General features: G+C 40.3%; 1 protein-coding gene across 9 annotated transcripts in view; it reads left to right on the top strand.

The window, feature by feature from the left end:
- mnb (minibrain) overlaps nt 1-24,744 on the top strand; it is a 169,196-nt gene that overhangs the window by 139,347 nt on the left and 5,105 nt on the right. For 7 of the 9 annotated variants that reach the window (XR_012451553.1, XR_012451554.1, XM_074089926.1 and 4 more), the window contains 8 exons: nt 16,216-16,404; nt 17,019-17,166; nt 19,719-19,892; nt 20,294-20,406; nt 21,435-21,644; nt 22,084-22,172; nt 22,968-23,097; nt 23,802-23,937. Coding sequence is in view for 7 of the 9 variants with exons in the window: in XM_074089926.1 (XP_073946027.1) it covers nt 16,216-16,404; nt 17,019-17,166; nt 19,719-19,892; nt 20,294-20,406; nt 21,435-21,644; nt 22,084-22,172; nt 22,968-23,097; nt 23,802-23,937 (1,189 nt within the window). In the remaining 2 variants the exon portion in view is untranslated. Of the gene's footprint in view, nt 1-1,735; nt 2,285-16,215; nt 16,405-17,018; nt 17,167-19,718; nt 19,893-20,293; nt 20,407-21,434; nt 21,645-22,083; nt 22,173-22,967; nt 23,098-23,801; nt 23,938-24,744 lie in introns of those variants that run through there. The other 2 variants (XM_074089929.1, XM_074089924.1) reach the window with 2 other exon arrangements.

The following is a 24,744-nucleotide window of genomic DNA, read 5'->3' as shown; positions in this document are numbered from 1 at the left end:
CAGCTACTCGTCTAATAAATTTAATGTCAAGGCTGATTAGGCTGATTTTTGCGATCAGAATTAAGAACTTCCGAATAAATCCTTAATAAAGGGTATTTTATTAGGGCACGTATATGGAGCAGAGAGAGGCCGAGCTAGTAAGCTTTTGAAGTTATGCACGGACATAAGTAGTTTGTTTAACGTATTTATTTATGTATAAAAATGTAGCCTTTATTATGTTCCAACATATTTTTTAGGGTTCCGTAGCCAAAATGGCAAAAACGGAACCCTTATAGTTTCGCCATGCCTGTCTGTCTGTCTGTCAGTCCGCGGCTTTGCTCAGGGGCTAGCAATGCTAGAATGCTGTAATTTTGCACGAATATATAATGTAAACTATGCCGACAAAATGGTACAATAAAAATAAGACGTAAAGTGGGGGTGATTTTTTTTCTCATCCAATTGTTTAGTGGGGGTATCGTTGGATAGGTCTTTTAAAACCATTAGGGGTTTGCCAAAACGATTTTTCGATTCATTGTTTTTTTTGCGAAATATTCAACTTTAAAGTGCACATTTTCATTAAACTCGAGCGTCCCCCCCTCCCCCCCGTCCCTAAAATCCAAAACGGTGGGTGGAAAAATTTGAGTTTATCACGTGACAGAATTAAAACACATAATGGCCTGTCAATGCCGCTTACTGACGCTGGCTCAAGGACTGCTAACTCATTACTGGCATCGCCAAGTGACAGCCTAATGACAATGTGTTGCGTCGTGAAAAGCTTTGAAAGTTCGTTTGACATTGTTGTTGTGGGTGACACGACTTATGACTTGCCGGTTCTTTGCCTTTAATGTACCAACGCTTTAAAGCTATTTACTACTCACTTATTTTTAGATCATTTTTCGTAAATAAACCATTTCGTGAAAGTTAGTTGTGAAGATAACTTATTTATTTAGTTTATTTTTAGATACGACAGAGCTCCCGTTTAAACATCAGAAAATAATCTCTCTCACTGACCTGAGCCAAAATAAACGGTTTGTGACGTATCTACAAAATAAAAGATTGTTTAACGTGAAATTGTTGCAGATTTTGTTGTGAGAATGGATTCGGTCTCACGCTCTTTTTAGGTAGATTAAGTTTAGCCACTTTATCCTGTCCGATCTCTATTTTTACGGCTGATCGAGCAACACTGGCCTGAGAATGCGGCGCGATTGCAATTCCGGTAAAATGTCCCTGTCAACGACCGCTCACCCGATATAGTGCGGGGCCCGGTACCCGAGTGATCGACCTGGACTCCTGCCACCAACGGAACAGACTAATTATAAATCTGCTCACAGAATACACAATTCCATTTTAAAAGAGTGAAGGAGTAAAATTGCATACACTAAAAGTATCATTGCAATAAAAATTGTTTGCTTTTTGCGAGAATGGAATCGCTGGATTACCTACCTTTGAGCGTATATTTAAAATCGCCTTAGATCTGTTTGTTCTATTTTGATCTATTTGTGTTTGAATGTGTATTTGTGTATTTGTAAAGCAAAAAAATTCAATGATAATATTCTCGAATTCTCTGGTCGCTGGTATATAAAATCGCACAAAAATATAATTTACGCAGTGTGGCTTGATACCCGCGACCGAATTATCCGCGCGCGGATTTAGGACGCGCGTTAACTGACCAAAACAACGCGGCCGGCTGGATACACTTCGCATATGTGGAATCTACTTTAGCTGGAGAATAGGTGTTGTGACGATAACGAGCCAGTCGCGTCCTCGCGGCCGATTATTGCGGTTGCTACATTTGTACTGAATCATATTCGATTTAATCTTAGTTGAACACGCGGTCGAGTTGTTGCCGACTAAGAGCTCCTGCCAGTGCAATTGTGATTCAGCGCCGACTTTCAGCCTCGCTCATCTATTGGACCTTACTCATGCCAACCATAGTGCATCTCGTCCGCTGTCAGTGTTTTATCAAGGATTTTCAATTTACTTGGTGATTTCTCGTCTTCCTATCCTTGTGAACACCTGTGTTGAATTCTACTCAAGTGACCTTATTGCTCTCATGTGCCAGTGTTTTACCGGGAAGCGATTCGCGAACGGCCTCGGCGACTTTCTAGCCTTGCATTTAAAATTGTCAAGGTGAGCGTCGCAGTGGCATGTCTACTCTGTTGAGCTCGTAAAACACTAGTGCACTGACCCACCAGCCGTGCGTGAAGTCGGGACGATGGTGCGCGAAGGGGAGAAGTCCACTCGCGCCCTACTCAGGACTCTGGCCGACATGCTTCGGTGGCGAGCACTCCGGACCACCACAATGGTACGTCTGGCTAGCAACTGATTCTGTTTTCATACTTAGGGATTGCGCATGTAGGTACATTTTAAATTTACTGCTTCATGTTATTTTATGGATTCCCTTTAAATTTAAATTTATAACACCCCCTTTTTACGTTTGGATTTAATAAACAACAGCTGCTTGGTTAAATATTCAGTAGGTACTCTCCACGTGGCCAAGAATAAAATAAATGGAAAGAAGGTTATTTACTTACTATGGTATTTGTTTACTTAATGTATATTTGACAATGCCGTACGTACGTTATTAGTAGATGTGTAGTGTTTTATTAGCTGGTTATAAAATACAAGTAACTGTGCGGTATCGATATCGTCAGCAAGTGTTTATTACGTTGTGGTGTGTATTGACGTCACCTATTGTTATAATCCACATCTTTTGTTGCAAAAAAAATATTGTGTCGCGTCAAACAATAGCGTTTCATAAGTTTTATAATGAAAATATCGCTGTTTCTATTAAAATAAACGTGTGGCGCGCAATGGCGGCTGGCTATCAGCTCGGAGGCAAGGCCGGAGATCACGTTGCCCCCTGTACTCAGATACGTTGCCATCTTCGGCTATCACTACCGATAAGCCTATTGGACAGATTAGTTTTACGACACTCACAACACCGTTCCACGTTTCGAAATGAAGGGTAACAAGATTCTTCGAAGAAATTGCCTTTAACGCTTGCTTGTTTGTTTGTGTTTGCATTTCTATTGTGATGCGCTTTTGTTATAGATACGTTTAAATTTAATAACAACGCTGGTCTTCTTGTTTTGCAACAAAAATACTAGAAGCACGTATCGTAATATTCGTAATATTGCCAATAAATAATCGTTTAGTTAATTCAAAATAATCAAAAATCCTTTTGCCGAGCCGATAAACGGTCAATTAGGTCAACACACGTGTAGACTGCATATGTAACCTAGAATTGTTGGCGAATTGTCGCAGTTTGTTTACATACGTACGTACATAAAGTCTGTCTACATAGGTGCAGGTACGGCAGACATTTGGGCCGGGCTTTGCGTTGACCTACTTATACGCGAATCCTTATCTTCAGATGCATTCTGAGAACCGCGTATCTATTGAGTTTTGATTTTGAACTCCTTACCGCTGTAGAGATTGTTTGGCTTGTTCGAGTTACAATGCTTTTTCAGTGAGTCCAATAGTTTTTATAAAAGATGTTTTTGTGAGACTGACCTTATAACTAGAGCAAGACGGAAGTACTAATTTATGTTGGTAAAATAATATTTCTTGGCTATAAAGGAACTAGCACAGAGTGGCATAATCAGATTGTGATAAAGGCATAATTTGATTATAATTATTTTTCTAACATAAAAATCTGAAGGATAATGACATGAGTCTGAGTGATGTATCTAAGCTACCACGACGAAGTTCTAGTACTAATACTATTTGTCAAAAGACATAACACAGGCTGTCATATATACTGTACAGAAATAAGTCTGGTCCCCGCTCGCATTCAATTTCTTCCCGGCGCCGCGTATCGCGCCATGCATCGGTAGGCTGTCGTCCGTTTCCTCGCAGATTCAGACGCGATAGCGCTAAAAAATAGCTCCAACGGTAATGGTCTCTAAGTAAACTGCCATATACTACTTGAACTCTGAAATTGTGACGTTACAAGAAATTCTGTTACGTCGTCTGCGCTTGCTCTTATGTGGAAATAGAACCGCCTACGTATTCTATTCCTACGCTGTTTAAGTTTGTGCTAGTGATTGAACTTGCGTATTTGGTGCTTGGTTGTTAGGTAACTTGAAAAATAATTTGTGGAATTTAATTTTGTGAGTGCAAGGACGTATTACGACACTTCCTTTTGCATTTGCAGCGCAGGAAATTTCTCTACTTAACTAAGAAGTTTGACAGTTCTGTTCATTTTAACTATGAGATTTCCTGGTTGCTCCGAAAATTTGCGAAATTGTGATCTAGTTATTTGCGGTTCTTATTACCTGATATGCAACAATTTGTTACTATTTTTGGAGTCTTCATTAATTTCACCAGCAGCAACATGATTTCAGTATAAGGGAATGTAATATTTTACTCGATTTTTTATAATTATAGCCCGTCCTAGTGTAAGTTGATATGCTCCTAACGTCATTATTTTCAGACGGTGTATTTTAATTATGCGACTGCTGGGATCACCAATGCTGTATTTCCTTTCTATAATGCTACTCCTATTTTATTTGTTTTTCCTTTTTTAAACGGTTTTATATAGCTTCACCTTCGTCGATTGTTGTTCTTATGTAGAATGAAATCTTCCATACTCCTTTCCCTAAAGAGCTCATACATTTTAATGTTTCGTGAAATGATTTTACAATATGCAGTGGAAAAGATTCGGCCCGCTCGCTATCACGTCATGCAGGGTACATGGGGCCGGCATCGCCGCGCCGGGCGCAGCAGTCTCGACGACGGCGGCGTGCCGTATCGCCGGAGCCGCCGTCCGCAGAGATGACTATGTTCGCTCTCATTCATTAGAGGGGTGGGGAGAAGGGACGCAAGACGTCGCGCGCCGCCCGACGATATCGATTTTATCCCACCCTCCGCCCCCGCTGCCTCCACCACCCCGCTCTCAGCATCCGACCTCGAGTGCTCTCCTCTCGCGCCTACCGAACACCTCCGACAGAAACTACGCCTTAACGGCACCACGCCACAGCTCAAAATTCCGATCCCCGATAGACGTGGCACGCACCACGGCCGATCGTTAATAGACCCTCTGACCGAAAGTCACTCGGTCGAGATTGGAACGACGCCTCCACCGTCCATGCCACTGAAAAAATAAGCTTTTTGTTACAATTAAAATGGTAAATCAAACCAATTTCAGTAATTGCGAGGTCAAACTTTGAAGTGCCGGCGCGCGCTGAGGGCGGGCTTTTTAAACGCGTATGATTTCTAATGGGGCCCTCCTAATAACGTACTGGGAGTCGTTGCGGAGGCTTCTTTCCAGGAGTGTGCTGGTGAGGCGGGTAAAGCCGGCGCCGCGCTGCCCCGGATAATTACTTTTTTACCACTGGAACAACCTTCAATCTCAAGATAGCTGATCAGTTTGACGTGACGACCGTAAACGCCATCCGCAAATAAAAATTATTATTGGTTCGCCATTACGCTCGAAAAACCAGAAAAATAAGACCAGCACTGGGAATCGAACCCAGGTCCTCGGCATTCCGTACCGCGTGCTATCACCGCACATCTCAGTGCGGTTCCTTTTTTTCTGGTTTTTCTGTGCATCTATATTTCAGTTTGTATTTTCAATTTAGGTTTTACGAGATGACCGTAAAAGTAAAAGTTTGGAATTGAAATAAAACACAAAAAGATTCCAAAAAAACAATCTTAATTTGATTGCTTAAGAACGATCTCTTGTCCGGGTGAGCGGTTAGTTCCAATGGAATGCCGAAAGTTTCTCGAAGAGGGCTACGGTATAGATGTCGCTAGCGTCACTGCTTAAGTGGCTAAATAAGAAACAAACAAGCTGAGATATGTGGTGCATAGGGGAAATTCGTGTCTGTACCGTTGTCCAGCAGTGGTGTAGCGGTATAGCACGCGGTATTGAATGCCGAGGACCTGGGTTCGATTCCCAGTGCTGGTCTTATTTTTCTGTGCATCTATATTTCAGTTTGTATTTTCAATTTAGGTTTTACGGGATGACCGTAAAAGTAAAAATTGAAAAAAAAAATGCAAAAAGATTCCAAAAAACAATCTTAATTTTTATAGTGCATATAATCCGACTTCTATTCGTAACAAATAAATAGGACAAACGGACAAACGCCTTGTAAGAAACGAAAGTGTAAAAGTTTAAATATTTAAAGCAGAAATTCTCTCTGCATGAAAGGACTTACAAAACTAACTTGAAAAAATCACGTACAAAGTACATTCAGTAACAAAGTAAATTATAAAACGTCTAATAAAAATTATTATAAATAAGTAAATAGTAATAAATAAATAAATAACATGGAACAAATGACACCAATTTACCTATTTTCAGACTAAGCAAAGCTTGTACTATGGCTGGGTACCATAGGCAACGGATAAACGTACTTAAACATATAAATACTTAATAAACGTCCAAGACTCCAGAGCTGACATTCATGTTTTTCGTACAAATAGTCTGCCGGGAGTCAGGTTCTCTAACCACTTGACTATCCAGTCGTCTACATTGCGTATTTATATAAAAAACTTACTTTTCTAATAACAGACAGAACCTCTGACTGTTAGACATATATACTGAGCGGCAAAAAATCTGGCTTCAGATGTATGCAGAAATAGATAATTTTGTATGTACATAGAGTGGGCCAAATTTTGTGCCGCTGAGTATATTTTGCGTGGTAGCCACGCCATCACAATGCTAATGTCCAATGACTTCGTCGATTTTATGTTTTTTACTTCAATGACCGTACTTTAAGGGCAATAATGCTACAAAATACACGATCAATAAAAACGTACTCCAGCCAAAACCTCGATGGTACTCTTCGCTCTCTTACGCTTGCAGACCAAGTTCAGCTCTTAACACCTGTACAAAGTGGTCCACTTAAAAGTGTCTAATGCTCTCGTCTCGCCCGTAATCCCTCTCATCCACATCGACCGCCCCCACACTTTCAAAGAACCGTTAAAAACTAACAAGATAAGGTAAAACAATCTATTGATCCAAACTATTCACGTCCAGTATCAAAACAGCCGAGAACACTGACCCATCTGATAACAGAACACTTATTGAGACAGGTCAGGCCAATAATTATGGCTTAAGCTTTTTTTATGACGTCCTTACCCGGCTGTATTGTCTCTGTTTATGCGGTAATAGTGAAACGTCTTGACTCTTAGTTTTTTATGGGGATTTAGGGTTATTAAAGCTTTGTTCAAGTCAGAACGGTATGAACGAACAAAAAGAACTTGAAGTCTTTGTTACTGCCCGTTTCATCACACTTGCTCGCCATAACACGCTGGTGGTTGCAATGCCCTAAATAAAACCCGATTTCTCTTGTATTACAACCCAAGGACGGTATGTATTTTTTGTTAATTTCTGGCGCCACATAGTTCCTGATATGATGCAGGTCAAGGTTCAATTAAAAAGGTTATGCATTATTCTTCTTCATATATATATTTTTTTTTTTAGTAACAGATTTGAACATTTTATTTTATATCTGTAATTATTTATTTTGATGTAATTTAAAATCCGTCATAAATATTTGCAATTTTGTTACATGCAGAGGGATTGATTGCAGAGATATTTTGAGTTCATACAGCCTTGTTTCCACTTCCCTTCTTGTTTCGTCACAAATATGACGAAAACATTGTATGTTTTACGGGCGGTACGGGAATTACGAAGCTTGACTCTGAAAACCCTCAGTTCGGGCTTCTCAGTCTTGTTCGTAATACCTTACTTACCGCCCTTAAGACACAATGTACTATTAGATAAGGTTTACTTTGTTAAAAGTTGAGTTTATGTGTTGTATTGTTGTACCATACATGAGGCTTGTGCCTTAAAACATTCGTTACGTACGTGTTCAGGGTGAACACGCCTCTAGAGTAGATTATGCGAATAAATGTATCACACAAAAATTAAGCCAGTTGTATATGTATGTAACAACGTCAAAAACATGTATTTTTTTACAAACACCTATCTAATACTTATATAATTTATTCTCTTTTTTTGTGATTTTTGTCATTTAGAAGTAGATTGTAGTAATTAAAAGATAGGTAATATAGCATAAAATCAGTAACGTTTTCTAATACTTTTAAAACACAAATATTGATTTGAAATTACGGCTCTCGTCGCACATGAAATGAAAGGTCCACGGAAAGAACATTTCTAGTCACCTAAGCAACTTTTTGAGTTACAGCGGTTTGAAAGTTAGTCATCAATCACACCACGAACCATTACTATGGTTACCATTTATTTAAAAGTTTTTTTTTTAATATTTCAGTTATTAATTCAATGGCAAGTCATAGTAGGTACTTTGCGAGCTCTACATTTTGTGATTAAAATCTAAATTAGAAAAAAAAAGTGACTAGACATGTTCTTTCCGTGGATCCTTCAAATGTTAAAACCCAGATAGCTAAGTTAAAAACTTTATTATATCTATTCTTTACGAAATACTTTGACACTAAGAAATAAAGAAATATTTTAATCACGGTTGCTGTCTGAATTTTAATAGATTCGTTGAATTAAGACGTAAAGTAAAAATACTATAATTGAAACCAGTAAGAACTTCGATAGAACTTCATTGAATGATTTGTTTATTGACGCGTCGGTATAAATATGTAAACAGTGTAGTATCGTAATCGTAACATCCCGACGCATCATATCAGCGCACTGCTAACGAATATTAACGCCAGTATCTTAGTTATTATGGAAGTAGCCGTCAAATACGTCTGCCCGCCCACTGCGCTGCCCCAACGAAGGGAACGCTTGCGGTAGGTTATGGCATTGCAATGCATTCGCCTACTGCAAGGGTGGTTTTGCATAAAACAATGTACGTATACTTTATGGTCTACAGCCGTGTGTGTATCTGTCTACGCTAACCATGGGTTTTATGAATGCTACGCTGTAATTATGACGTTTTGTATGTACACGAACGTGTTTATGTCGGGCTGTTTTGAATCATTGTGTAGTAAGAGCAGTATTTATGCTACTTATCTTGGTCGACGGGAGTCTATCTTGCTCGGTTGCTCGTTATAGCTTACATAGCGATTTTAGTTTGTTAGTACATATTAAATTAGTTATCTAGCGCGGAAGTCCAAAATAAACACTAGATCGATATGGCCCGATAGGCTGGTTAGAGCGTCTTGCATAGGTATAACCTATAGTAAGGACGGAAGCTTCCTCTAAAATTAGGACCCTGCATCCTTTGTCATTGAAGACATAGGTGGCTTTGATTGTAAACATTGTGCTACAAATTCCATCATTTCTTGTTTCGTGATTTTATGGTCCTCCGCTACTTGAATGGTGCTCGCTAAGATATCATTCCACGGCGAACGATATATCTTAATTTATCGGCGCATCTTAATTATCGCATTTTTACTAATAATTAATGCAAATATGGGTATGTTTATTTGTTATGCTCTCATGCTTAATTTACGCAGCCCATTGTGATGAAATTTTGTATGGAGAGAGTTTGAGTCCTGAGGAAGACGTAGGATATTTTTATACCGGAAAATTGTATACCTAGTGCCTAGTGAATTCTTTTTAACCCCCGACGCAAAAAGAGGGGTGTTATAAGTTTGACCGCTATGTGTGTCTGTGTGCCTGTCTGTCTGTGGCACCGTAGCTCTTAAACGGGTGGACCGATTTGAATGCGGTTTTTTTATTTGAAAGCCGGTTTTCTAGCGATGGTTCTTAGACATTTTTTATCAAAATTGAGTCATCCATTTTTGAGATATTGAATTTTGAAGTGACAAAGTCGGGGGTTTTCCAACTTTTTGTTGGTTAGGTTAGGTTCTTAGATGAAATCACGGGCAACAACTAGTAGTTTATACATTACATTAGTGATGCTAGATAGTGCATATTAGATAATTAAAACCGGGAGGCTAAGCGACGACCGTCTGAAGCAGTATATATAGACAGTTGCATGTGAAATCCGTCAGATGATTAAAAAAGCGTGCATGCCCACTTGACGCAGTGTTAGCTTTTTGCATGGTTGTGCGGTGCGGTGCGGTGGCAGTAATGAAACGTGCGCGGCGGCGTGTGCGTCGCGGCGGCCTACGTACGCGGGCCTTGCATTGGGTCGGGTCACTGAACCCGCCCGCCCACTATCGGGGTAAATATGCCGAATGCACACAGATGCGCGCGCTGCCTCCCCCCGACACCCGCCGTCGCCGCTGCATCGCACGCATCCACACCCCCATCTCTCTCACACCATCACACTACCCCCTGCACCCCGTTAAAACTCTTAATTGATTGCACAAATTTTCTCGCAATAAATGTCTTTTTACGCCTTTAATGATATAAAGTTGTGCAGTTACTGGTTTAATTGACGCCCCGCGATGTGGCGATGCGTTACGAGGCGCGATGCAGGCCCGCGCGCCCGCCGCGGCGTCGTCGACTAGACCATGGATAATTAATGAGAATAGCGACGAACTCGCTTATTTGCCAACCAAACTATCGCTGCACATGTTTGCACTTAATGCAATTCACAACTCTGCTTTTGCACACCCAATCAGACAATCCGAACCAAGTCAGTCCTTCCCACTTAAATTTTTGTTTATCTAATATATCGTAATCTTTGCCGTAGAAATTATCTGAATTAAATGCGAAATAAGAACTCTTAATGAAAATCGTTTGAGCGTAATCTTCGTCGTGTTTGCACCACGGCATCGATCGAACGCCATTAGATGATGTCACCGTGACGTCATTCCTGTAAATACGGATACGGATATGTGCTGGGGATCTCTCCGTGTGCCTCGGCTCTCCACCTGCAAGAACAAACTACCATAGACACCTCCCTGACATAAACTGCACTGGCCAGACATAATTAACTTTAAAAACTAGCTTTGCAATCTTTAACTTCGGCGTCGTCTTGTCCACCTTTTGTTTTGACTGCATCCGTTTTTCCTGTTGTTTGTTTACTTTGCTTTCTGTTGTATCCTATTTGTTTTCTAATAAACCCTTCGCTAAGTTTGAGTAGAAAGCAAATATTTCGTTGAACTCAATATATTTGTAGCGGGAAATAGCGCGTGATTACCTTTAATGGACTCCAGATATTTATTTGTGTCTACCCGTGTTCATGATACATATTGCAACTGCATCGAAATATCGAGAGCTCAAAGCCAATCACAGTCTTCATCTCGTAACAAATGTATTTAGTGTAAAAAACCGTAAATCAATAAGAACAGTTTCTCGATGTAGGTAAATATTTGACTTTGAGAATAACTTACTGTGTCGTTTCTTTATTAACTAAATAGATAGTGTAATAATGTATGTAATAACGTGCACGATGCATATTCTCATGTAAGGCGTCTATTGAAATTCTCATCAGCCACTTTCAAAGATTATAGGCAGACGTTTCACGAAAAGAATTATAGCAGCGGCTTAAACTAAAAGGCATCTGTCAATCTCTAGGAGTAATGAGACAGACGGCTAGATGTGCTAGAAAGATTGCAGTTACGTCGGGCAACCTCGTTTAAATGTGGCTGACTGCTCCGTCTAGACAAAGCCAATCTAAATAAACTAATACGAACATAATAGACGGGTCTCTATTTAAACGCGCAATATTATCCCGAATGTTTAAAATTCTTTTCGAAATCAAAACCACCATTCGGCGAGGTTAAAAAACCAATACAAATAGACAACATCCAATCAAACGGATACTGAATATAAATAGCCGTCTAAAGGTCATTGAACTAATCGGGTACCTGTTTATGCCGCGATGTTTTGTATATCAACCGGCGTGGTGTTACCCGCGAATTGCACTGTGTCATAGGAAGCGAATGAGCTCCGAAGATAATTAAGATAGGCAACGGGCCGGAGCCACTCACGTCTCGATGCTGTGCGTCCGTAATTGAATAAACGAATGGTGGATATCAAGGAGCTATGTGTCGCTGGAAACACCGCAGTGGGAAACGGTTTCCTGTTTTTGATTTGTAACACAAGAGCAGGTTTTATTTTACACTTAGATAACGAAAACTTTATTTTATCTCAGCTCATTGTCTGACCTGTTATAAAATAGTACTTCAGTGTCTTTAGTGATACAAATTGTTTCCGAATATTATAAATTTTTGGCTAATACCAAAGCTCATGCACGAGGCCGTGGAGCCGCCGATAAGCCTTGGCGGCCAAGTGGTTTGACCTATCGCCTCTCAAGCAGAGGTGCGTGGGTTCAAACCCCGGCCCGCACCTCTGAGTTTTTCGAAATTCATGTGCGAAATTACATTTGAAATTTACCGACAACTTTACGGTGAAGGAAAACATCGTGAGGAATCCTGCACACACCTGTGAAATAATTCAATGGTATGTGTGAAGTTCCCAATCCGCACTGGGCCCGCCTGGTAACTATGTCCCAAGCCCTCTCATTCTAAGAGGAGGCCTGTGCCCAGCAGTAGGACGTAAATAGGCTGGGATGATGATGCACGAGGCACCGCAGAAGCTCTACTTTCTTTTATTTTACAGGGTTAATTAACAGAACTCAAAAGTCTACTCACTCAGTCCCACATAGGTACTTCCACAATGTAATAATAGTATTGGAGTATTATGAAATTAGGTCATCAATATTGCGTATATATTATTGACAGCAACTGTGTCGCTTCCCGCGACATAATTCCTAGAGGAAACTATTCGCCCGCGGTGAGGACACTGGTTGGCTCGTCAGCCGGTGACGCAGCACCGGAATATTTCACTTAGCATCATGTGGCCCACTGTACCCGCTTGTCAAAGAGATATCTTTAGTTTATTAATTCTGAGGTAAACCATCAAACATGACGCGTCATGTACAGGTAGCATAATCAACAAAATATAATGCAATTCAATTTTATTGCCTGTCCCAGTGCTGGTTTTCAACCAGCGATATGCTGAGCCGGGACCTTTTTATAGCGGCAACATCTTATTATTATTTTTTCTAACATGTGTAATGCGTCACTGCTGTTATAGGTAAATAAATTATTTTCTTTCTTTTTTCAATCTACGATTCTTCACTTTCACTGACTCTTTTGATATCTTTTTCCGAAAACTCAGTTGTTAAGGGATTTTAATATCGATACTGAAGAGAGACAAAGTTCTATCAGTACCAAACCCGATATCAGTCCCAGGAACATTTGGAAATTTGCCAATTTCTGTACCCGGTAAAAAACAAACAACAAAGGTTATATAAATATTTCTTTTTAATTCAGGAAATTTTTTGCGATGTAGGTGGGATGAAAGTTTCTACAAGTTATAAAAATTTATTATTCGCGTTAATATTGAAATCCCCCGGTTTTTCAATTCGGTAGTGGTACCAAATTAAGAAATAAAATGCCGGGAATTCTAAACTAAATTTAGTACCGAGATTTCTGGGAGAAATCCCTAATACTTTTGTTGTTTGGCAACGTTGTTTATTTTTAATGGATTAATTTCTAGCAAAAATCCTCCTTGTAATCCAAAACCCTCATTATAAAATAATAAATAATCGATGAAGGGATGATTCGGATTAATTCGTCAAAATAATTCCGTTTTGAAGATTTCCTTTTCGATCGTAACTTGTTAAATCCTACAGTGAGTAATAAAGTTACGTGTAGGCAGCGGATTTAGCGTGGGACGTTTCTCTATTTGTTGGCTTCGTCTTGTATGAGGCGATTTGCAATTATCTCGGAGCAGGCCCCAATGCCCACGCGTTCCTATCTGAAACTAGTTCACTCCGAAGCGTGCCGCTCACATGTTTTATTTCAGTCTCCGCCTATTTGTTTACAATGAATAACTCCCCGCGACACGGGTCGTTTATCAAAAATACCATATTTTATAGCGACACTTTAATAATTTAAATTATGTTGTGTCTGATAGCTCTCAGCACATTCTTGCAAACGACGCGACGTCTCGTTTATTTAAATAAACCAGCTAATGTGACTTGGAGTTTTCTGTAAACCCTGAGACTGAATAAGCCTCAAAAAGAAGTATACAATATTGCAATGAATGCACGTAGTTAACTCACTCACTTATGAGTAGAGTCGTCATTAGTCGGTGCATTCGATTTAAGCTAGGCCGGAGTCATCCCGACGCAAGTTGCAGCCGTGCGATTTGTGTGCTACAAGTTTCCATCTCCGGCTTCGTTCATTAGATAGTTAACTGTTCGACCGAAATAGTGGATCACGTCCCGCTATCAGGTGCGCTGCAAACAAAACGTTGAATAGAGGCCGGGTTAAACATGCACGACGGGTGTACGGGTATAATTAAAGTTTAGGAGACGCTCACGTCGCCCGTTAACCTCGTTATCGGGCGCTGGAAGTGGGTGAGACGCGAAGGGGAGGGGCACAGGCTCGGGGTAGGGGGAAAACGGGGAAAATCAATGACAGCCGCCGCGCGCCGTCTCTCCCCGGCCCGACGCGCTCATCTCGCGGCCACGTGCCGCGGTCACTGGCCTGGGTCTCCACTCACCACTCGCAACCGCGATGATTTGTCTCCGACTCCGGCGACGCTTCTCTAATATGACAAATGATCCCTCCGTACCCCGCAACACACCTCCAAAGGGCTCCCCTCGCTGCCACTATACACCGAAATTGTATCTCTTCCGAAAGTGTTTCACATGAAACTATACACGCTGCGACTGAATGTGAAGGAAGCCAACGAAATTACCATGCTTTTCACACCGTATAGCATTACCCGAATTGGATATCTGTCGCGTGGCATGTCCGCGCGAGTGGTTCATCACCGGCGCCTACCCGGCTGTAGGGCGGCGAGGTGTGCAGCTATGTAACGAAGCCTCCGGTTGCTGACCGGCTCGGCCGACTGTAAAATTCACTGTAATATGTAGGTCGCAGTCACAAATTTGGGTTATCGTTTGGCCGCGTCGATATGCGACACTTCCGCACCGCCACGCCGTGAATGCTATGCAATTGCCAATAAATTATTGCCATGTTACGTAATGGCCGATTGTGAATTATAGATATTATAGGTCGTGTTACGCGGTCGTACGTCGTCCTTATGTGACGTAATAAATTGACAAGAGTGATTGACACCGCGTTTTTAATCTTTCGAGATTTTCACTCATAGTTAAATACCTACTAAAAACGGGACTTATCGGGCCTACTCGTGACCACGGCCACTGCAATGTGGTCGAAACGTCAAGGTAAATATTGCTAGCGTGTAAGTCCCCTTTTTAGTATTTAACCAACGTTTTTGATTGTGGTTTACTTTTATACAAACTATGCAGTTGATTTAGAGCTGTAATTTAATTACCATAGAATGAATCGAATGTTAAATGATAAAGAAAATTATCCGAATGCCACAAATCTGACCGCATTTAATAAACCAATCTGTTTGTAGGAAACGTATTTCTCTTGATGAACTTCGTAGACCTCGATCCATGCGTTGCGGTACGAATGTGAATCATTATATAAGCATATCGCGACGCGCCGTCGATCAATGTCAAACGCGTATTTGGGTCAACGTCCGTCAGCCGAATTCTCGCTCTCGCCTACTCCGTCATTTCCTATAACGCGTATCATGAATTTTTATTGTAATGGAGTACATGCTGTGACCGTGTGACGCTTCAGGATCAAATGTTACCTGCGTCATAATATAATACCGCTAAGCTTGAACTAAACCATCATGAAAGTGCTATCTATCATTATGTGTCAATCGTAACATTGTTCCACCATCAGACGTTTCATTTACCAAGCCGAAAGCGAAAATCGTGTCACCAACTGAACACCTGTCATAACACAAGGCGCATAAATCAAAAACTGACGTGTTCGCTTTGATTTCATCGAGTGTGATTCTCAACGATCTAATTATTCGATAGTCTATGAAAAAAAAAAACACTTGTAAATACGAGGTGATTCTTAATTACTTATCGGTCATTGTTCATTAAAAACCTCTTTTATGCAGGTTAGCGGCACTGTCAACGGTGGCTTTTTTCGTAGCTCCTTTTGTCCTTTTTTCCTTAAAAGCTTGGACAATTCTAGTACTGCTCAGATTATGAGCTAACAATGGTTTTTACGTTTGCTGTGATTCAGTAGATGTTATCTACTGGTTTACCAAGGGGGTCGATAAAATACTGGAAAAATAATGTAGCGTTTCTATAACGCCTAACTGTAGTCTGACGTCTAAACTAAAGAGTAAAGAGATGGATTTTCATCTAAACTAGCGCAGCGATTTAATGTGGATTCTTACCAGCTTCAGTACAGTACCGTTTTTTTTTTAAATTCCACCAGCGTTCGACACATACTGTAGCAGGTCCCATTCATATAATTATGCACTTATTTTACTAATATTGTCTTCATTGTTCACAGGTATACTACGCGAAAAAAAAGCGGAGAGCGCAACAGTACCTGGGCGAAGATGGTTCGCACAAGAAGGAGAGGAAACTATACAATGACGGGTATGACGACGACAACCACGACTACATTATCAAGCAGGGCGAGAAATTCCTCGACCGGTATGAGATCTCATCGCCCATCGGCAAGGGATCATTTGGACAGGTGAGATGCATTCATTTTTGCTAGAAATTAAATTAAATAAATTAATTAATATAACGGGACACTTCACCAATCGACCTATTCCCAAAGTAAGCAAAGCTTGTGTTATGGGAACTAGACAACGGGTAAGGATAGTTAAGTAGATGCATACATATTAAATACCGAAGACTCGTATTTTTCATACAAATATCTTCTCCGAACGGGGATCGAACCTGGGGGGAATTCTCACGATCATTCCCTTCATTTAATACGAGAGTGAGAGGGACGGTACGATACGAATTTCGATTTTCGAATTTCGTGGCAGCCCCACTGGTCTTTAATAAAAGCCATTTAAATTGTTAAATGCCTTCATTCGTTACTTTGCTATAACTTTTACTATTAGTTACTTTGTTATAAGTCAATTCATATTATAAATGGTTGTCCGGTGATTATTAGTATAATTAATTATTTGACGAAACTTGCTGTGGATTAGTAGTACCTATTTGTAATTTGATTATTCCTTTATTTTTTGATTATTGTATTACTAAGACATTATTATTTATGTTTACTGACATAACTATTGCAAATCAAATGTTCACCATGTTCGTATAAAGATATTGTTTTTGTCTCTATTTCAGGTTGTGAAAGCGTATGACCACGAGGAGCAGTGTCACGTAGCGATTAAAATAATTAAGAATAAGAAACCCTTCCTAAACCAGGCACAAATAGAAGTCAAGTTACTAGAAATGATGAACAGAGCTGACGCTGAAAATAAGTATTATATAGGTAAGTTTACAAAGTATATATGTATCAATACAATCATTTGAGCCATTTATTCATTCAAACTTGATTACTGTAAGCTTTTCAATATTTCCACCAGTACCTATTGAGCAATTAATTGTCATAACAAATATTTGGAGATGAATATAATCACGGCTCGAACTGACTTGTTGTTAAGTGGGTACTACTATCACTACATGAAGTGTCTACAGGAAAACCCAACGTTATTACAGCAACTGTTGTTAATAATAATATTTATAATCTTATGACTCTGGGGTAATATCTGTTTATAAAATGACAAAGTTTTCGTATTGGGTTTCTGGCATCTTAACGGCAAATGTAATTCCCTGAAACGGTGCGGGAATCAGTGCAGTGTGGTGTAGTTAAAAGAATGTCCACTTTAATGGCAAGAGTGTAATTTATAGTAATATAAAAAGAAAAGGTTTGTAGACACCATGAACCAACCTTGCTACTCCCACAGTCCCACTAGGCGTAAGAAAAATAAAACAATATTGCGGCATAAATATGTGTCCGTAACAATACCACTAAAAGTTCTTCTGCCACGTGAACGTGCAACCTTGGATAATCTAGCTACAATCCAAATTGGGGCCTCCATCCAGCCGACATCCAGCTGTTCAAACTGTCTGTCTGCGCTTGCTTGTAACAACGTTATGTGAACTTACCGTGAACACAACCATACTATAGGTTTACATTTTCCCTTCGTCAACCGACGTAAGCTTCCAAAAGCAACTGACAGATTTGACTGGTAGGGTTAGTTGTGGATAAGATTTGCAAGCGGCAACAGCTGTCTTTATAAGATGAAATTATTTTTATAGTAGCTTCGTATTATCACAGGCACATGAAATTAATCTCAAATTTGTCAGAGAACCGTAAACTCCTGATGTAAGTGAACCTAATTTATTGTTTCTATCTTGCCTTATGGATTCACTATAATACTACAATAATCAAACGACATCGCGTTATTGGTGAATTGAACAGGCAAATGGCTCGACTGCTTGGAGGCAATAACCGCTGGCTAAAGTCTAACCAACTAAAGTATAACTCACAAGTTGCATAGGTAGTGCCATAGGGCGTGCTATTGTGCAGGCAATACAATAAACAACGCCGGTACTATCGTCACAACAACTCCTCGATGAGCCCTCCAGGCCTAGCTTACCATTACGAGCACAATACTGCTGGAGTTATTTGTCTCGAACAGGTTCTGCCTGAACTGAAATTTAGATACGATATTTTCGATAATTTCTCAAGACGATACCAAGCGCATGACAGCGTAGATGAGAGCTGGACTTAAGGAGGACTGATCTCTAATAAAATGAGATAGGCCGTGTTAGCCCAGTGGCACACGGCGGCCACGACGTACAAAATACGCGTTCTTGAATCTACATAGGCACGACGACGTCTGTACACGCGTCAATGTGTGCGTAAGCTACACACACAGGGCTGACTATCGTAAAGCCCATTACTATAAGTAAAGGTACTATATGTAGGTATGGCTTAGATATGTGCAAATAAATGTAATCGTTAATCTTAACTATTTATTTAAACCTACTTAAAAATGTGTCTGTCTGTGTATTTAGCATTATTATTTTCAATTACAATAGATATACGACTACAAACTTAAACGAATTATTCGGTAGGTCGTTATTTCATGTATTAATCGCGATAATTTCAGAAATCATTATTTATTTATAAAAGAAAGTAGGTAGTGTACCGTTACCATTTCGCAAAATTATTGCTTCCGAACTTAGTGCCGTTGCGCACCCGACTGCTTTCCTGCGGTTTTCCTGCGATCTGCGCTTGAGGGGCGGGGTAACTTGAATCGGTGCGGGGCGGAGCGTGGCCGTTCTGTACGTTAGTACTATTATATATTCTGTGCCAGTGGTTTAACCTAAGGCTTCTCAAGCAGAGGATCGTGGATTCTAACTCGGGCAAGCACCTAACAACGCTGTTTTCCCATCACCACTGGGCTCGCCAGGGAACTACAACCCAAGCTCTGTTTTTCTGATAGGAGGCAGTGTCCAGCAGTGGGACGTATACAGGGTGGAAAGTTGAGATGGGGCAGCAAGGTCAGCTACTAGATCCTTTGCTGCTACGCGAAAATGCTCTTAGGAGACCTTTATTAACTTTTTGAGTGATGACAATCGACATTCACATTTTTTTGATAAAATGTACAGTCAGCGAGAAAATCGACAGTTTGACTTTTTTTTATGCCAATCTGTCCCTTTTTTATCAAAGATTAAAACACTTTGAGACCAACTAAGGTTAGAGTACTAGAACACCCACAAATCAAAGAAAACTTTTTCCATACAGTTCGTAGGGTACAATTGCAAAGAGAAACTTACGCATGTTGTTTTTTTACGAATATGAATCCTTTATGCTTAAAGAAAATTAAACAGTATGTAGACAACTAAAAACTAAACATTTTAACTAAAGTGAAGTGTCTTAACCCAGTATTGCTGCCCCATCTCAACTTTCCACCCTGTATAGGCCGAGATAATGAAGTAGAAGAATGAACGGTGTTATTCTCTTGTTTCCAGTGAAACTGAAACGCCACTTCATGTGGCGAAACCATCTGTGCCTAGTGTTCGAGTTGCTGTCGTACAATCTGTACGATCTGCTGCGGAACACCAACTTTCGCGGCGTCTCGCTCAATCTTACGCGGAAGTTCGCGCAGCAGCTTTGCACCGCGCTACTCTTCCTTAGTCAACCTGGTGAGTATTATTAGGTGGACACTGGGCCAGAATTATAAGTAAAAAAAGAGTTCGGTCACCAATGTCACCATTATTACATTTTAACAGCGCATAACCAATTTCTGAGCTGATATGTACCTTGATTGTGTAAAATAAAACACGAATTAAGTTTGTTAAGTGATTGAGTAAAATAAAAGCATGACTGGGTGGTTTAGTTAAACTAGCTGATTTAGTCAAGTTATTCTTCAAGGCTAGAGTGAATAGGCTGTTACTGAACCAGACCTTTGACCTCATCTGCACTTAACATCACGTGAGATAGGGTTCAGTGACGGTCAGTTTTATGTAAAAAAAATAAAGTTATTGCTGTTTAGCGCAAAAGCCAATAAATCATTTTACTAATTTGATTTTATTTTCTGTTTCAGAACTAAATATAATTCACTGTGATCTTAAGCCCGAAAATATACTATTATGCAACCCGAAAAGGTCAGCCATTAAGATAGTAGACTTCGGAAGTTCGTGTCAACTAGGCCAAAGGGTAAGTGTAATGCTCTATTGATAATTCATTATAGATAACGTTATTACGCTGTATTTCAATAATAATGGATTGTGTGGGCTTATAATACTTAGGAAACAAAACAACCCCAGTTTCAACCTACTCGTTTCCCTGAAAATGGACTTTGATATCAATCACTCAACTATACACACCTACGTCACTCCGCCGCAATTAAAATCGCTCCCTACATCGTGCCCCGATGGAAATAAAGAGCAATGTTGCATCAGCCTTCGTCGCCCACTATACCGTAGCATCGATAATATGACCGTCGATTTATAGACTATTCCTAGTAAACGCTAATTGCTCAGATAAATCACAACGGGGCCGTGCGATTCAGAGCTAGGGGCGCGGGTTATCGCGTACTGCGTCTCACACACACTGTACATTTTAATATTGCATGTACTACATGCTGAAGGAGGTTATTAGTTGCTTTTGCGATAAAACAGATTACGTTGACGTTTATACTTGTTTTATATGTGAAAGTAGCTTGAATTTAATATTTATTACTTTACTAGCTGCCCGCTCTGGCTTCGCACGGGTATACTAATGGCGAAAATTTAGACTAAGTAACTTCGGTCATACTCACTTAGTTTGTGTATGGACATTTTTAAATCAGATTTTTCTACTCTGGCATAAACAAATTCTAACATTTTAATTTATACAAACCATCTAACCATGAGGTTTGCTATAATGTAACAGACTAGTCGGCGCTAGTATCGTTTGACAACTTTGACATTTGTTACGTGCTTTTTATTGGTTAAATAGTTAATCACAATGAGCCAATCACAAGCAAGATTGTAACATCAAACGGACCTCACGATACTAACGCCATCTAGCGGTATTTCGCCTGTCTCCTTACGAACACAACAGAAAATAATTACCAAATAAGTGCAGCCCAAACCTACTACAAACGACCCGCGATCCAAACCAACTACAAGGGTTCCCTTTTAGTTTTAAAGAACCACACTACGTATCTCGATTTAAAGACATTATTCCGCGTTACCTTCCAGATATACCAATACATCCAGTCAAGGTTCTACCGGTCGCCGGAGGTCCTGCTGGGCGTGCCGTACGACCTCGCGATAGACATGTGGTCGCTAGGCTGTATACTGGTCGAGATGCACACCGGCGAGCCCCTGTTCAGCGGCGCCAACGAAATCGACCAGATGAACAAGATCGTCGAAGTGTTGGGGATGCCGCCTGACCACCTGTTAGACCAGGTGAATGAGACTGCACCAAATCACCAGCACAAATATCTGACACAACAAATCTCTATTTCTAGGGTTGGTAGGCTGTGTCAGATATTTTTGCACGCTCTGCTGTTGTAGATTTAATGAACTGATGCGTACGTGATGTTTCAAGCTATTTTTTTTGTATTAAATTTGTTGCTATCGTTTTCAAGTCACAGTGAAACAATTGATTGTAGAATTATCTACTCGACTAGCAAAAAGAGACTTATGACAAACGCCGGCAACAATATCTTGTACGACAAAGTAGGTAATAATATCCAACGCAAGTAGCACATATCAGACATCAGTCTTTTAAAAGATATTTTTTTATTGACATAGCTGGAGGGGAGAAGTTATTAGAAAACTTGATAATTAATGTTTATTTAGGTTATTGATGTTTATTCAACCATGTTTTGGGGAATGTTTCCAGGCCCATAAAACGAGAAAGTTCTTTGACAAACTACCGGCGTCTGAGGGCGGGGGGTACGTGTTGAAGAAAGTGAACGGCAAGGATGGGAGGTAAGTTTATATATCATCTCAAACGATTTTGCTCCATCTTTTAGGAGAAAAAACATACATCGGCTGATTGTTATAGGCTAGTTTGACCTGCAGCTTTTTTTTCTTCAGCGAGTTATAAATAGTGACTGTTTTCCAACGAAATGGCAAAATTTCCAGCAACACAAATACGCTGGTGTAGTAACTTTTGCCCAATGGCGCTGTTAATGTTTCGCAAATTTTTGAGCGCACAAATTCGGTTGCAGCGGGCTAAAGAAGTGAGCTTCAGAGCCTAGCTGAACAAGTAATTTCAGTCTACAACTTATTCTGGAATATCATAACAGATAATTGGGTTACTCTGACTGAACACCCCTGTTAATGTTTTTCAGGATTTTTTTATTATGGTTGACACATTTTTCCACACATTGATCGATAGGGATTTTTAGTCAACTAACTCAATAACCTGCTGAAATATTCCCGAAGATTTGTAAACCTCGGTATAGATTCAAAAGATGTTGGCTGAAGAGAAAAGGCTATAATGTGGAACCTTAAGAACCTGTCATTGTTTTACCTCTCGATCTCCAACAGTACTGCCTACTGTCCACGTAGACGGACGTCTTGTGTGAAGCTTGCTTTTCATCTTGCGTAGAAAGGGGTGGATCTTCGTTCATGATGCTGCGTGCGCTACAATGAGGATACGTTACAGCGCCGTGGATACAGTTTCGTTCCTTTCTACGCCGGATGATAAGCAAGCTGTAGGAACAGCTGTAGCAAGATTTGGAGTGCGGTTCACGTGGACAGTAGGCTAAATGTATGCAGTGGTTACAGGAAATACCGGTCGCCGGGCACGCGGCGGCTGCACGACATACTCGGCGTGGAGGGCGGCGGGCCCGCGGCGCGGCGGCGCGGCGAGCCTGGACACTCCGTTTCCGACTATCTTAAGTTTAAGGTCAGTTGGCATTTGTCACTTAACCCCGTAGCTATGGTACCATGGGTAAGCGAGCCTATGATCCAGAAGTTACCTCTCTGACCGGGTTGTGTCATGTTGACCAAAGACCAAACGCCACGGTGAACGGCAATTTGCCACCTGCATCGTGTGTAACATCACTATCACGTCGCTGGTCTAACCGATAGGATAGATGGTTGCCTTACACTGTGTGTTGATGATTGTTTTGTCATAGTTTTAATTAACCCCCGACGCAAAAAGTGGGGTGTTATAAGTTTGACCGCTATTTGTGTCTGTGTGTCTGTCTGTGGCACCGTAGCTCTTAAACGGGTGGACCGATTTGGATGCGGTTTTTTTTAATTGAAAGCAGGTTTTCTAAAGATGGTTCTTAGACATGTTTTATCAAAATCGGTTCAGCCGTTTTTGAGATATTGAACTTTGAAGTGACAAAGTTGGGGGTTTTCCAACTTTTTGTTGGTTATACTGTGCTGTCAAACGCATAGCAAAGAAACATGTATTGTCCAAGAGCTCGATTGGGATATCTGCAACAACAACAGAGAGCTTGGTTATATATATATAAAGCAAATGTACAAAAACACCCTGTATATATAAAGAGATGATCGTTTTCTTTGATATAATTAATTATGTACATAGTGTAAATAACAAGACAGCTAACAAGATTGTAATCTGTAACGCAATCTTTCCAGGACCTAATTCTCCGTATGTTAGAGTACGATCCCAAGCAACGCGTGACGCCCTACTACGCGTTACAACACAACTTCTTCAAGCGCACAGCGGACGAGTCCACAAACACACAGCAGGCGCAGTCGCATCATCAGCACGGTCAGTAAACGATACCTTGAATTATGAGTAAATGGCGCACTGGACGGTACCATTCACAGTCATTACTTGTGGAAATGCTTGTTGGTGCTACTGTGATAACTATCATAAAGCCCAATTTACACCACGAGCGGAGCTGATTCCGTACGGACGGACTTAGTTTAATGTACAACGATCGGGTGCATGGAAATACTTACACCGAACCTTTATGAATAATTATGAAGTTGGTCGATAAACTATGACTTCGTGAGTCCGCTCCGCTCGCAGTGGAAACCGTGCTTAACTTTTGTCTAATGTTTTAAAATGGCAATATGACTTTGGAATAGTTCACTAGATTTGCAAATAAATAAAGAAGGCCCTCTAATTCCAAACTTTAAAAGCTGTAAATGGTATTGTAGTGCGCCTCATTCATTGTTATTAATGTTAGCTATTTTAAAAAGAAAGACGAATTTTTAAATATAAAATATTATTGGTTAAATGTTTAAGTAAGTACATTGGCGCATAACATTGTTCATCTCAAGCTTGTGTCGTGTTCCGCTAACACATCAATGCTTCCATCATCTCATGATCTAACTGCAGTTTTCGAAACCCAGCGATTGCAGAAGCGAGTGGCAAATAATTTCCAAGCAGAACATCAGATGGGACATTTTCAAAAAATTTCATAGTTGTCTTTTCAAAAACCCAAGTGTTAAGCTGGATTAAGCCGACACCTTAGTACCGTCAGAAAAATAAAAAATCCAGATTAAAGTCGCTAATTAATAAAGTGTCATGCATGCATTCTCTTCAATTGTTAAAAATGCAATTAATAAT

This window comes from Choristoneura fumiferana, chromosome 7 (genome assembly GCF_025370935.1).
Source record: "Choristoneura fumiferana chromosome 7, NRCan_CFum_1, whole genome shotgun sequence".
Lineage (NCBI taxonomy): Eukaryota > Metazoa > Arthropoda > Insecta > Lepidoptera > Tortricidae > Choristoneura > Choristoneura fumiferana.
This window is presented reverse-complemented; position numbering and strand designations above follow the sequence as displayed.